This window comes from Chrysoperla carnea, chromosome 1 (assembly GCF_905475395.1).
Source record: "Chrysoperla carnea chromosome 1, inChrCarn1.1, whole genome shotgun sequence".
NCBI lineage: Eukaryota > Metazoa > Arthropoda > Insecta > Neuroptera > Chrysopidae > Chrysoperla > Chrysoperla carnea.
In genome coordinates this window covers 118,218,620-118,234,602 of record NC_058337.1, presented here as the reverse complement: position 1 = coordinate 118,234,602, position 15,983 = coordinate 118,218,620, and the positions used below count along the sequence as shown (strand labels likewise).

The following is a 15,983-nucleotide window of genomic DNA, read 5'->3' as shown; positions in this document are numbered from 1 at the left end:
TACAATACACATAATACACAATAGGCCTTTTCATCGATTTGCTTTTGTTTCGTACAGTTGTCAAAAAATATTCCAGTAAAGAAATTTAATATATTTTACCTTTATCAAACACCGTTTTTTGACAAAGATAGAAGATATGTGATATCTATTTATTTGATTGATATCTGCCCGAAACAAATACGAATCATTTCTTATATAAAAAGTCCTAAGAGTAACGAAAAAAAAGCGTGTAAGCGTCCAAAACGAACACAGCCACAAAGTATTGTAATAATTTTAAGCAGAGTTAAAATTTGATGATTTAATACAAAGAAGTGGAAAATCAGAATTTTCCATTTGGAAATTTTGAAAATTTGGATTAAAAAAGAAAGCTCTCTAAAAAATATATATTACTTTTTTTATTAATTTGACATTTTTTATATTATAATTTGGGCAACGAAAAATTAATAAAACTACGTTAATATGGCCTTAAAAAATATATATATATATTATATACGTAGAATTATACGGAAGACTGAGAATACGAATAAAAGAATTTAATTATTATTTAATATATAAATGTTTAAACTCCGTCCATTAGAATCTCTATTTAAAATTTTTTTTTTCATAAATATTTGTTAACAAATTTTGGTTGTGGGTAAATATTTAAAAATAAATTATTTATATATTTTTTATAAATTTGTGTTTTTATTTTATTACAAATTGTCTGTTAACCCTCCTTAATCTTTTCTAAATCTTTCTTTTCTCACAACCTATTGGACTTAAAGTTAAGATCTCGGCGCCAAAGTGGCACTGTTGGTCTTATAAAATAATATTGTGCTTCTGGCCAAGAAAATATTAATTTTTTCCAATCTAAGCAAGGGCGCGAGCTACTCTTGGGGCACTCTGTATATACCTATACACCGTGATCAACTGAGTAGTTATAGAAATCACATTCGTATATATGTCACGGTAATATTTAATTTCCGTCAGATTGTAAACTGGCATCCCGCAGAATCTTTTACCGGAAATTAACAAACTGGGACAATTTGACGGCATATACTATACTTGACATAAGAATTCCATGCTAAATTCTATTGTGCTAGAAAGAGAAAAATTCCAACAATAGTTTTTATGTGAAACTAAAATCGGGCAAGAATTACTGATGATATAAGCATTATAAACCACCAATTAGATAGAGGTCGGACACAGTATTTGACGTTATATACTATACTTGACATAAGAATTCCATGCTAAATTCTACTGTGCTAAAAAGAGATACAAACAAATCTTTGATTAGTTTCAAAATTCCATAATTTTTGTTAATATGGGATGATGCAAATCCTATTGGGATGATGAAAAATCGGGGGGAAAAATTAGCCCATTTATCAAGACATTTACTTTCATTTAAAAAAAAAATGTGATAAAGGTCTATTACAATTTTACGCTCATTTGGTCCAAATAAATAAAATTTCTAGCTTAATCAAAAGGATATTATAATAAAATATATATTTTTTTCTACATGCGCAATGTATATAATAATATAACAATATAAACTTTTATACTTAAACAATTAACAAAATCATGGGAAAAATTTCGTTAAATAGACTCTTCCCTCGTATAATAATATAGGTGGTCTCCAAAGAAACGTCAATTCCAAAAAAAAAATTACGGTATTGATGAAAGTCCTAGTAGAGCATTAATTCTGAGAATAATACTAGTACCACTCATGAACAAAACAATCATCTAATTAACCATTTTAGCAATGGAATTAGCGTTAAATATTTCAATCCAATAACCATCTGGATCCTTAATAAACGCCAATCCTTTCATTTTACCATCTTGGGGTTTTTTCACAAATTCCACACCCAAACTTTCAAATCGTGCACAAGCCTTCTCCACATCTGGTACCATTATACCAATATGACCAAATCCACGTGGATCAGAATTTCCATTATGATATTTTACATCAGGATTGGATTCAGTTCCCCAGTTACTGTAAGGTAATTTAAATTACAATAATTAAAAAAAAACTTGTCAAAAGTAAACATAATATATGAACCCACTATGCCTTCTCCCACATCTTAATTTATTTTTAGGAAATTTTGAAGGTAGGAGATTAAAAACTCCTTTTTCAGACTTTTTTAGAGGGGTAGAACTTACTGTGTCAATTCAATTGTAGCTTGACGACTTAAAGTCCATTTAGTACGTTCTTCATTATCCGTTGGAATATCTTCAGCATTTTGGTATCCCATAAAATAAATTGTGAATTTCATTTCAGGAAAATCTAATTTTTGTAATAAACGCATTCCCAAAACGTTTGTGTAAAATTTTAAAGATTCTCTCGGATCTTTTATCCGATACATTGTTTGTTGCATTATGAAATCCTTTGTCGTTGGATCTGGATTTACACAGCAAGCTTTCGCTTCAGCATCTGTTAAGCCATTACAATCACCCATTTTTTCCCTGTATTCAAATAAAATAAAAATCGATATAATTAATTAAGAAGTTGATCCACTTCCGAAAAAAGCCACAATTGATATTGAATTATTTTAACAAAATGAAGGAATATCCACCCATAAACCTTAAAACTGAGGGATGAGTGTTTCAAATGGTTCTGTTGACTGCAGGTAAAAACTCTTCGAACATTGTACTGATCAAAATTAATAAAAACTTTTAACAAAAAGAAAACCGACTTCAAAAGAAAAACTTTTCCAAAACAAATTAAAATTAAATGCATTAAAATGTAAAAAAATAACGATAATATAATGTAGTTAAAATTATTATTATTTTTGGAGTCGGTGTCAGCCAAGGAAACAACTCGGACAGAACAATTTGCTACATTAGCTTGGCTGACACCAACTCCAAAAATAACAATAATTTTAACTACATTATATTATTGTTATTTTTTTACTTTTTAGTGCATTTTAATTTGTTTTGGAAAAGTTTTTCTTTTAAAGTCGGTTTTTTGTGATTTTTAGTGAACCTGAAGTACACTAACTAATTTATCACTAAAAAAAAGAATCATCGAAATCGGTTGCCGTGATTTTGAGTTATTCGTCCTCTTGTCGTGCATACTTAATACAAATTTAAGACTTTAATGATTTTCTCATGGATATCGTTATCAGAACTCGACCAAAATGAAATGGGACCACACGGGAAGCACTAGCTTTCAAATAGATAAAGAATCATCAAAATCGGTTCACTCATTCAAAAGTTCTGAGGTAACTAACATTAAAAAAATATACAGTCGAATTGATAACCTCCTCCTTTTTTGTTTGAAGTCGGTTAAAAATTTTAATTTAATATACAATTCGAGTTTCAGACTTACTTCCCTACATGCTCAAGTTATAATGATGACAAAAAATATAAAATCATTAAATTGTAAAACAAACGTTCTCGTCAGGCTCAAAAGCCACTCTTTACGTATTTACTATTTCCTTCAAATTTTCGCTGAATCAATTATGCAGTATTATGCATGAAACTTTAAACATAAGTTTATAGTATTACGAAAAAAAATAGAATTTAATTTGGGTAAAACCGGCCAAAATAGCGATAACATTTACCATAAAGTTTTAGTTCAAAATAAATAGTTTCGATAGTGTTTTAACTCAGATGAGAAGCAATTTTTTTAGTCGGCATTTTACAATTATTTCTAATATACACTTTTCTTTTCGAAACAAATATTTCCGTACAATATCAAGGATCAAAAAAGTTTACTCCCAAAAATATTTTTTATTGAATTGATAGTAATATAATACTTTTATAACATTTACCTGTATCGAAACGTCCTTTAAATGGCACTCCTAAATATTTCTTATCAAAAACTAAATTTTATTACATAAATTGAGAAACAGTTAAAACTTGATTAAAATTTTATAGGTTAAAAAAAAACCATTCGATGATTTTAAGGTTAAAAATTTTGTTAGGATAATAATTACTCGATATTTGTATTTAAACAATTTCTAATTAAATAAAAACGTGCTAATTAAATTTAATTCAACTTACCCAAATGATTAAATAAAAAATAAAAAACAAATTATGTATGAAAATAATAGAACTTTCCTGAAGTCTCTATAAACAAAATATCAAAAATATTTTGAATGTTTAGTATTAAAAAATTCGATCGACATCATGTATATTTTGAACACAAATCTAAAGTATTTTTCGGGATGACTAATTTTTTTTTTTTTTTGAAAATTTAATTTAATCGTTGTGCAGAAATTATGCACTTCAAAAAAGAAATCTAATAAATTGAAATTATTTTGCAAAAATTATTATCAAAATTTGAATATTTTTAACATGGTTAAACTATGTTCAGCTTTTGGATGTGGGCAAAAATTTACAAATGATACTGAAGTATTCTTTTATAAGTAAGTAATTCTTTTTTTAATTTAAAATTTAGATGAATCTATTTCAAATTAAGATCTTTAAAAATTTTTTTGAGTTTAGTCCACGTTTCTTTTATACAGGGTGTAATTTAAGTATTTAACCATGCTCTAAGAATTATTTTAATAAAATTAAATTCGAAAATGCATTAATGTCGAGATTAAAATTTGAAAAGAGTAACAATCATTATTTTCCACAATAAAATACAGGTTATTAATAATCCTTACCGAATAGTAATCGAGTGCTGCTACTAAACACAAGGTGAACTCAAGGGCCAAAAAATCTCCAGACCCTTGCTAACTCGATCACAGGGTTAGATGCGATTAGTTTACATGCATCCTATATAAAATGATCTATTATGTTTGATAAATAATTTATTTACAGCTTTCCAAAAGATAAGGATCGTCAAGAAAAATGGTTAACGGTATTAAATCAAAAAAATTTAGAAGTGAAACCATTTCATGTGATTTGTTCAAAACATTTCAAAACAAGCGATTTCAATATTGATCCATGTGGCCGTTTAATATTAAAACCGTGCGCAGTTCCATCAATTTTCGATAAAACACTTAACAAGCAGAAAAAGAAAGTACTTCGCAAAAAACGAAAATCACCTTTACAAAAAATAAGCGAGCCAACTAACAAATACAATTTCCGTGAACGAAAAGCTCTTGGGAATACTCAACCCCCAACAAAGGTGATTAAAACCAATGATCACACATATTCAACATCAAAACCTGAGCCACAAAGAAACGAAGTATCTACAGATCATCGATATTCAGCAACAAAACCTGGGAAAACTGATCATACTTATACTCGATTAAGTGCTGGAAAGGAACCTTCGGCCAATAAGACAGTGCCAACCATTTTACGTCATGATGAACATAATTATTCGCTAAACAGTCAAAAGAAACGTGGGGCTAAAGTCGATGAAAATGAAAAACTAACACCGGTCCTTGAACAGGTACTTGAACATCATACTGATCATGCGTACTTAAATGATAAACCTGATGATAGGCCACAATTACGAGAAAATACGAGCTTAAATCTGCGAGATCATACATACTCAAAATCAGATAAAAAAATTAAAAATACTGATATTAAAAAATCACCATCACCTGATTTAAAACCCGAAACCAACATTCAACCGAAACGTGAAACACCAAGAAATTTTAAAATAAACAGTTATGATTTATGTTTGGAAGAACGGACGCCGGTAGTTGATTGTGTCCTGTTATCACAAGTTGGTCGGGAAAAGATTGAAGCAGATAAATTCGATGAGATTAAACCGAATTTATTTATTTTGGAACCAATTGATAGTGATTTACGGGATCAGGTCACGATAAATAGTGTACCAGAATTCAATTTGGCACCTATACCTTTTACACCAACGTATGTATTATTAAATTCGAAATTGTTGAAACCAAGTAAAGCTGAAAATCGTATGGAGAAAGCAAATTTGTTGTTTGAAGAGGCCTTTGGGATCAAGCCGAGTGAGGAGAAAATTACTAGGGCACCATTTGAAAGCTACGAAAATACATTGTGTTGTGAAGGTGTATATACAGATGAACTTTTAAGGTAATCAATGTCTTTATTCACGTCCATAGGTTAGATTAGGTTAGAGTGGCTGTGCTAGGGTGGGACACAATTAGATCACTGGGTCCGTTGTGATATCGAAAAAAAGATTGGCCTATCTCCGACCACTACTCCATGAGAACCATTTAGAACTGTTTAAGAACAGCAGGAGTGCTTTGCAGGAGGAGTCAAAGAAAGGCTGGTTTAAGTGAGTCCACTTCCTTGTGGCAAGAGATGGGCAGTGACAGAGAATGTAAGACTTAGTAACGTTTCAATCTTTTTATTAGATCTGTATACTTCAGTCATATTACAAATTAACAAATTTCACGCTCTTTGAATCTAGTTTATTAATTAAATAAAGAACTACTAGCTTATGAAAATAACATTCTAGTTTGGAACCCGATGTTATAAATCGCGCTTGATCCAAAATCAACTTATCGATTTAATTAGGTTATTATCGAGTTATTAGATAATTAGGTCAAGTTAATTGAATTTCCATTTCCTTGTTAATGAGAAAATTATTCATTTTTTATTAAACAAGTGAAAACAAACAATTAACTGAACATTATACATACATACATGTCACACATACATAACTGATATTCCTATATAATACATACTATACAATTTACGCCTTATTTGCGCCCTCACGGGTAAACAGTGATGTTTACGAAAAAATGTTTCAAACAAAAGTTGTTTATTTTTTTATAAGGAATTTTTTTACATTTTAACTTTTGTTCTATCTCTAACGGTTTACAAAATGGGTCCTACGAACCCATGACCCTAATGACCTATGTTGTTCATTTACGAACTCGACCTCACTTTTTCCATCCTGAGTACGCTGTAAAAATTTCAGCTTGATATCTTTTTTCGTTTTTTGAGTTATCGAGTTGACAGACGGACGGGCGGGCGGACGAACAATCAGATATGAACTAATTAGGTGATTTTATAAACATCCATACCAAAATTTTGTTCATAGCATCAATATTATTAAGCGTTACAAACTTGGGACTAAACTTAATATACCATGTATATTTCATATACATGGTATAAAAAGTTGCTAAATGTAGGGAAGAAGTTCAATATTTGTAAATTCTGTTTTTGTTTCAGACGTTGTGCAGTTCGACGACGTTTTGCTCAACCACGCTATGTGGGCGATTACACTGTAGCAGATATGTCATGTGAAAAGAATGCTAAACGTTATTATGAATTAACAAAGACACGTATGGAAAGTCAAAAATTTTTAATACGAAAATTACGTACACAAAATGCACGTTTAAGTAGTCGTTTTAAAAAGTTATCACAAGAAATAGTGAAAGTGAAAAAATTACTTACAAACAATAATAAAACTTCAAATTCTAAATAACAAAAAAATATTTACGATTTTGACTGGTTTTTTTAAAAATTATTTGTTAAAAATAAAAACATAATATTGTGTTTTCATTCCTTTGTACTTCTTTGAATATCGAAGTAAACAGGGAAACCGAATTGTCGGAATATTTTTTTTTTTTGTTAAAATTTAATCATGTATAATCTAAATAAGACATTTTATTTATTAATTCTTGGGCCATCACTATAAATAATAGAAATATATTTAAGCTGCGTACACCGTCACTGTTCACTAATTACACAGGTCTGCAAAAAAAATTTTTTTGTCAGCTGCATGAGATTTTTTTACTAAATTTTATGTTTTATAATGCGCTGATTTCAGAAATGATGGTCATTTTTTTCTATCACGTAAGGTTTTTTTGCAAATTCAAACACAAAAAATTGGTAAAAGCATTTGTTTATTAAAAACTATACAGTAGCCTGCAAGCATGGTGACATCCCATCTTCCTTGGTACCGTCTCTCGATATCGCGGACATCCTGGAGAAACCGCTCCCCCTGTTCTTCACTGTAAGCTCCCAGGTTTTTCCAGGAAAATATTCTATGTGGGAGTGTAAAAAATGGACTTTCAGGCTTATCTTGCAGCCTTGAGCTTCGTATGCTGCTAGTTGAACAATGGTTTTGTAGTCAGGATCCTTAGTATTTCCTAAAAACTTTCGCACTACATCCTTGAACGATACCCAAGCTTCTTTTTCCTTCTCAATCATACTTTCCACAAAGAAGGTGTCAGGTCTCCACAAAGAAGGTGTCCCTCTTTCAACTTTGCTTCTGACACCTTCGGGAATTTTGTACATAGATATTTAAAACAGTCTCCATCCTTTTGCAGTGATTTTACAAATTGTTTCATCAACCCCAATTTGATATGGAGAGGTGGCAACAAAACTTTTTCTGGCGGCACCAGTATTGATAACATTTTTCTCCCCAGGTTTTAAAGTTTCTCGGGGTGGCCAATCACTTTTAGTCCAGTGCTGTTTTCTGGCTCTACTATCCCATAAGCATAAGAAGCATGGGTATTTAGTATAGCCTGCCTGCTGACCCAAAAGCATTGTGAGTATTTTCAAGTCCCCACAAATAATCCATTGATGGTCCTGATATTTGATTCTTTCCAGGGTAATGGGATAGGGTAATTGCTATAGTTAGTTGTCTTCCACATACACAGAATAATTCATTGGAAGCGAAGCTAATTTATTTTTATTGTGCAATAATACTACTTTAAGACTAGTTTTATATAATATTACTATAAAATACTATATAATACTACTTTAAGACTAGTTTATGTTGTTACTTATATCTATGAAAACCTATGTGATAGAATGTTTTGAATAGTTTCCCTGTTTTTGGGAGGTCAAAATCTATAAGAAAATGTAAAAAAATCCTATGCAGTTTTTTAGTCGCAGACCTGTGTTATGTTTACGAGTTAAGCATATTAGTTTTAAAAAACAAATCATTTTAGATTAAGGTGCTAAAATCAGTAGTAAAAAATATATAAATTTCTCTCTTTACTTCTATATTTAGAGATGTCCCCCCAATTCTAGAGTTTAATTTTTGTTAAATGATAGGAAGGAACATCCTGTTTTTTATTATCAATCGGAGGAAAATTTTTTTTTTTTGATAATTTTATAAATCTAGTCAACTAAAAGATAATATTTGTTTTTTTTTTCCTTATTTATTTATAATAATGAAAATATAACTTTAATTTTAGGATTTTTTTATCGTTTGGTTATCCAATTATCCTCAAATTTCAAATACTCATTATAATAATAAGTTGCTCATATTTCTTTACGTTTCATTATTTTTAGTAAATACCAAATTATTTGAGCGTTCTATACGGGTATTCTATTTTATATCTGAAAAATAATGTTCATTGTGATTTACGGCCTTAGCTACCTGTTAAGTTGAGGTGATTGTATTTAATTTAAGATAGAAACCGTGTCCTTAAGCCGGAGTTCATGTTGAGCTGGGCTAGTGTAAACCCATTTTCTAATTTCGCGTTTCTATAAGTTAATAACCTAAAAAAATAATCCTCTTCATTCTTGATTATGTTTTTTACGATTTTAACCCCCGCTTCGGCAAGTCGGTTCGATTGAGGATGTTTGAGACTACTAGTTATTAATTAACAATTGTATTTTTTAATTATTTTCGAGTTTGAGAACTATTTAACATGACCGCAGTCGCTCATTATTTCTCTTGATATTCCGTGTCGAGTCATTATCGCTGACATTTCTTAAATCACTGTGTCCATACTAAGATTAGCGAGCTCGGCTACCTTTGGATGTCGAAAATACCTGTCGATCATGGCTAAAAACCACTTCCCTTTGACTTTGAACAAGTTAACAGAAGCTTGTTTCCAAGGACTGTGAGGAAAATCAAATTGAAAGAGTTATTTATGGTTTATTGTTAGGCCCTGGACGGTACACAACAATATACGTGCCTGTGCACATTCTTGTACCAGTTTAGCTATCTTTTTAGAAATGTGTGGCGACCAAACAGCATTTTGGGCGTTTCATAATACCCATATAAACGGTATGGGGGGCTTTGAGAACCCGCTGTCTTGAAGAACGCGGTTCTACCATTCTAGTGTCCATTAGAAGAAGGTCGTGATATAGCGAATGATGAAAGATGTTTCTCATGGTATGGCATTAATTTAGAACAAAGACAAATCATATAAGTTATTACATGAGATGCATTAGTACTACGCTTTCTTTCTTACATATTAGGGTGTATTCAAAATACTGGGTATAGAGTATGAAGGTGCAATTGTTAAGGATCATCGTTTGAATTATTAATAACACACACTATTTTGTGTAGTGACTCAAATTTCGTGCAATTATTAAGGCTCATTTTATTTGGTGTTTGCTTGAAATTGAATCATCAAAATCTTCATTATATGTCTTAATTGAACCACGTTCGCATTTACAAATTAAAGTTATAATGCTTTGATTAGTACGTGTGAATCTGGCTTTTTTCTCTGACACGAGTTTTTTCAAATCGTTTATTACTGGATTATTTTACTATATATTTTTTTAGGAAACCTTAGGTTATTTTCACATTAAAGTATTTATGGTACAAAAGTAATGATGGATTTTAAAATAATTGAAACAAGTATTAAAGGGCGAATTTTCTAACCACATGTTAATGTTCTTATAAATAGGAGTATCCCTGATTAAGATTTTAACTGTAACTGGTAAGAGGTTCTATGTTAATTAACGTTAATTGCGAAAAAGTTGCAGTATAAAGCAAAACCCCTGAAAATCATTACAATATTTCGTAGAAGTAGCAAAATTCCGAAAACGCGCAGCCAAAAAAAAGATCCTTAGTGACACGTAAATGGTATTTAATTTGACATAAGTTTCAATTATTTCAAATTCCATCGAAACTAATGCGCCAAAGTTTTTTGTTAAAAAATAATTTATACTCGCTATCTCAGGCAATTATGCTGCCATAAAATTTTAAAGACTAAATAGCATAGTAAATAATAAATAATTAGTATTATTTTAAATTAAAAATTGTTGAAAAATAAAAAATGTATTTTTAACCATATGGGAATCTTTTGGGAATTCTTTAAATAGGATTTCTGAAAAATAAATAATAAAAATATAAAATTTTTTTGTTTTTAAATCTCGATTTATTAGAAAAATTTATAATATTCTAAATAATATTTTAATTAACTATACAAAAACATTTTCTTTGTATCTTATTAGAAAAAATGTTTGTTTAAAATGTAAGCGCACACGCGCACACATTTTAATGTCGTACAATAGCTTAACTGTACGGAAAAAAATTAAGTCCTCGTCATTATTTTTTGTTTCAGTTCATTCGTTTTAAGTTTACAGAAAGAATTCCTTTTAAATTATTTATTCTAAAGGCCATTTTACACACTTCTTCACAAACAAAATGACTATCGTATGACGTAAGAAAAAATATTGATATTGCTCTACTTTTTACGTACAGAAGAGAAAAAATTTGAAAAATATATAAAAACGACACATCATGATTGGCACACCTGCACAAAAACACTTACGTCTTACGAATACAGTTTGATACTGTAATTTGACCTTTATTTTTAACTTAATTAGGTACCTATAACGTCACAGTATTATTATAAACAAAAGAAAACTGTACAGTTTTTTTTTTTTTCAAAAACAATAACACAAAAATTGTTGATAATTTATAAATAAATTAAAAGAAAGTTATAAGAAATTTTCTTCATTTTTCAACATCAAAATTAATTTTAACTAGCATCCACATTTAATAACTTTCCCATCAAAATTATGCCCTCAAAATCCAATTACACGCGCAATAACAGAAGAAAACTAACGTAATACCAGAAATGTCACACTGTTTGGGTAAAAATTATCAATCAATTTTGTAGAAATTATCTTTCATAAACCGAAAAAACGTAAATAATATCTACAAAAGATTTTATCAATATATTTCAAAAATATAATTCCCAGATGTCAACGAATAATTTCGGTTATTTCTTCTAATTTCATGTTTTATTTGAAAAAAATTTCCTACATCTTTCATCCATAAATAGTTACTATATAAGCTGATTTTCCAGAAAAATAAACATATCCACAAAGTTACTTCAAAGTTTTATTTTTAATCGTGAAACCAATCACAACACACATTTCTAATTTAAAAAATGATGAATGATGAAGTGGGAGAACTTCTAAAGAGGTGAGTATGTTGATCTCTGTCCTCTCCAGAAAATGAGATGTTTTTTGGACAAAATAAAAAAAAAAATTGACAAACACTACTTTAAAACAGTAATGTACTCATACCACCCATTTCTGATTGTTCTTTAACAAATATTTCAAAGTATTGATAAATAATTGTAACAGCTAATAAAATACCGGTACCAGATCCAATGGCACCCATAAAATCAGCTAAAACGGATAATGCACCAATACATAAACCACCGAAGGCGGCTGCTGTTGGTATGTAACGATTTAATTCATGGATCATTGAGTTGTCACGATGTCCACGCATTACCATTTGTTGTTCTTTTAATTGTTTTGCAACCTGAATAAGAATAAATTTTACAATTAATTACACAGCCAAAAATCGAATCTCTGTAAGCGAGATCAACAAGACATAAAAAGACATTTTTCCTTTTGAGGAGGTTTAAAGGTTATAAAAATCGATTTCCATTATAATTTATCATACTTTTTTTCCCTGTAGGCTCTAACTCAAGTTAAATTTAAGTCGGATAATTAACATGGAGAGCATGGAAGAGGTTGTTTTTTATAACAAACTAACCGTCAGATATTTTCAAAACACTAACTGAACATTCAACACTGGTTTATTTGTTGAGTTAAAAAAAATTATTAACCGTTTTATTATTGAAATAAAATAGCGAAAAGTTAATCAATTTTATTGTTCAACAGAAACAACTATGGATAGAGTATTGGTGATTGAAGAGAGTTATCCATATTAACAGAATTGAAAACAACACCTTCGTAAACTATATATTGTAAGATATATACAGACAAGGACACAACAGCCTTAAAGGCGCATGGCATCAGTTTATTCAAAAAAAATAGAGGAAAGCCAAAATATTTCAACCTCGAGAAAATGAAAGAACACAAAATCTCATAGGGAAAATAAGTATCTGATTGTGTTACTTACATCTTTAGCTGAACTTCCAGATACTTCAATCCATGTTTTTGAGAAGAATGCACATGATCCCAACATAAAGATAATATATAATAGGGCATGTACTGGATCTTCAACGATGTGTCCAACACTTTCTGGCGGTGATAGATAGTAACAAATACCACCAACAGGGTACGCACGAGCTGGGCCGCCACCACCAACATCAGCCCACACACCCAATAAGTTAATTAAGAAATTTCCTTGGAATTTAACAGCTAACATCTAAAACAAAATAAAAATAAATGTTAAAGCTCTGACACAAAAATCCTACGAAAAGTGTCATGGCAATAACTGTTTTCAAGGCAGTTAAACACTTTTTGTGTTTATTATTTTCTAAGAGACCTTTTTGATTATTGATTAATGCTTACCTGTGAGATAACATATAAATTGGAGACAAGCGCTGATTGAAGAATAATAGGGATATTTGATGTGTAGAATAATTTAATTGGATAACTGCTATATTGTCCACGATATCTGGCTGATTTAATTGGTAAATCAACACGGAATCCTTGGAAGTATATCACAATCGCAAACACTAATACTGTTGCTAACAAATTCATTAAATTTGGTAAATTTTGTCGATAGAATGCTTCACGAAGTGCTCGTACTTTATCTTGTCGTGTTGCAAGTAAATGGAATAATGCAATTACGGCACCTTCGAATTCTGTACCACGTCCTAAGTACAAAAAAAAAAAAAATAAATAAATATTATTAAAATACATCTAACAAGATGTCCTAGAATTTATGACATGTGGTATATTTGGTTGATGTTTACCTGTATTTACGGTAGCCGGTGAGAATGCCTTCCAAACAATTGTTTCACAAATATTTGTTGCAATGAACAATGATATACCCGAACCAAGACCATAACCTTTTTGTAATAATTCATCCAATAATAATACAATTAATCCAGCCACAAACAATTGAATGATAATTAATAAACAAACACCAGCACCGATTTCAGATGGATCACCATACATTCCAGTCATGACGTAGACAATGGCTTGACCGACAGTAATAACCATACCAAATACTAGAAATTTAAAAAAAAATCGAGTCATTTTTTTGGCGAATTTGAGTTCTGTATCTTTTCTCCATTTGTTAGGTGTTATGCCCAAACATCTATTTGAAAAATGCCAAACGTCCAAATATCATAAAATATCCTCGTAATAAAAACAATTTCATCGAGTGAGAAGGGCTGGCTATTTATCGAATTGATTAGCACTAATATTTTGTTGTTAGCTGCCTCAAAAATCAATCTAATGCGGTTGGATTGAGTTATCATGGGTCGGAATTTCTATTGCTCAGAAAGAGTATAAAACAAAATATTAAAGTGATTAACAACACAAAAACTAATCGAGCTTAGTTAGGTAGAATTATTTTACGCAAAAACTACAAAATGGATTTTAATGAAACTACAATAATATAGTTCATACATCAGAATAACACATGAGCTATAATTTATAAAGATATAAAAAAGAAATAAATAAAAATTAAATTTTTACATTTAACTACGCCATCTATGAACATTATTGAAAAGAACAAAGATTTCTATAAAAAGGTGAACGAGATTCAATTTATGGCCATCTGTTCAAACAGGGTTTTCTGAAATACACAATGCATTATGACTATTTTACCTTTTTACAAAAAATTGAAAACTGCATATAGTTTTACCTGTATAAAACAATCTCTATCCCTATTTCGAGTGTTATGGAAGGGAGATAAGCGAGCGCAAGGGAAGTGAATGAAGCCTATAACGCAGTGGTCTTTACTTTTAAACCCAGCGTAGTGTGTATCACATTACATAGTTATTTATATATTTAGGAAAAGTGATTATATTTATAAAACTGGACATTATAGCTCCATTCTAGCTTCAAGTGCCACTAAAACTAGGTAAATAAAAGGGTTTGAGCAGTTTCCCACAACTATAGAAGATAGCTGATCTCGAATGAATAAGTATCTAGCTTGAGATACTTGAAAAATGCGTGGTTTGGAAATCGTTTTAATGACATTTATAAATATGATTCGTATCAGTTAATTTTGTAAAATCACTACGGTTGATAATACCAAATACATACAAGCTTTGATATCGAAATAATTTAATTTAAACTTTGTGTTTGGTAAAAATAGAAGCAGCGCCACGTAAAACGAACTTACTCTTATGGTCACTCGAAAATATAGCTAAAATGAAAATTTCAAAATACTTACATTTTTGCGCTCCATTAAATAACGCTCGATCTTTAGGTGTATCGCCAACTTCAATAATTTTTGCACCGGCTAAAAGTTGCATGATAAGGCCAGATGTAACAATTGGTGAAATACCCAATTCCATCAATGTACCTCGATTTGATGCCAATATAACACGTATCCAATAAAATGGATCAGCACTATCTGAACTCATAATTCCAAAAAGTGGAATCTATGGCAAAAGACAAAAATTTGTTAACACATATGGAAAATTAATTTTTTTTTTGAAAATTTAATACTTACTTGACAACAAACTAAGAAAATGAATAAAGTAATTGCAGTCCATAATACTTTCTCTCGAAATTGGATCTAGAAAAATTAGTCATATGTTTAAAATAACGGTATAAGTTAGAATATTTATATAAAAATTTAACCTTTCGTTCTGGTTTGGCTATTTCTGGTAATATACTACAAAATGGTTTAATCACCTCTAGGAATTTAACTGAAATAATAAAAATTTCACGAATTATTAGTAAATTTTCATTCAAAAAAATTTTCATTAAAATTTTTTCGCATACTTACTTCCCATGGTGAATTTTTAAATTTTATTTCGTTTTAAAAATCAAAAAACTAAAACAAAAATCCAATAGAATATTGGATTAATTTACTAAAAAAATAAATAAATATTAAATAAATTACTTTTGTGTAAATCCCAAAATGGGTCCAACACAACACCTCACTGACTTTAATATAAAAATTTAATGCTTTGAAATTGACAATCGTCCACGCAACTTTTAAGATTGGTTTACATTTA

The 15,983-nt window shown here is 29.9% G+C and overlaps 2 protein-coding genes across 4 annotated transcripts; both read right to left on the bottom strand.

The window, feature by feature from the left end:
• Positions 1-1,505: 1,505 nt before the first annotated feature.
• LOC123298983 (lactoylglutathione lyase) lies at positions 1,506-4,032 on the bottom strand. 2 transcript variants are annotated; one of them, XM_044881095.1, is made up of 3 exons: positions 3,985-4,032; positions 2,140-2,442; positions 1,506-1,972 (listed from the first exon to the last, which is right to left on the bottom strand). In XM_044881095.1, the coding sequence occupies exons 2-3, from the start codon at positions 2,433-2,435 to the stop codon at positions 1,723-1,725; spliced, it is 546 nt and encodes a 181-aa protein (XP_044737030.1). In that variant the 5' UTR covers positions 2,436-2,442; positions 3,985-4,032; the 3' UTR covers positions 1,506-1,722. The 2 variants fall into 2 exon arrangements, with proteins under 2 accessions (XP_044737030.1, XP_044737024.1); XM_044881089.1 differs by lacking the exon at positions 3,985-4,032 and adding an exon at positions 3,753-3,882.
• Positions 4,033-11,508: 7,476 nt separating this feature from the next.
• Positions 11,509-15,799, bottom strand: LOC123304952 (protein transport protein Sec61 subunit alpha). 2 transcript variants are annotated; one of them, XM_044886514.1, is made up of 8 exons: positions 15,752-15,799; positions 15,604-15,671; positions 15,473-15,538; positions 15,191-15,401; positions 13,758-14,015; positions 13,351-13,658; positions 12,956-13,204; positions 11,509-12,349 (listed from the first exon to the last, which is right to left on the bottom strand). In XM_044886514.1, the coding sequence occupies exons 1-8, from the start codon at positions 15,756-15,758 to the stop codon at positions 12,086-12,088; spliced, it is 1,431 nt and encodes a 476-aa protein (XP_044742449.1). In that variant the 5' UTR covers positions 15,759-15,799; the 3' UTR covers positions 11,509-12,085. The 2 variants fall into 2 exon arrangements, with proteins under 2 accessions (XP_044742449.1, XP_044742450.1); XM_044886515.1 differs by lacking the exon at positions 15,752-15,799 and having other exon boundaries at positions 11,510-12,349; positions 15,604-15,672.
• Between the last annotated feature and the right edge of the window lie 184 nt (positions 15,800-15,983).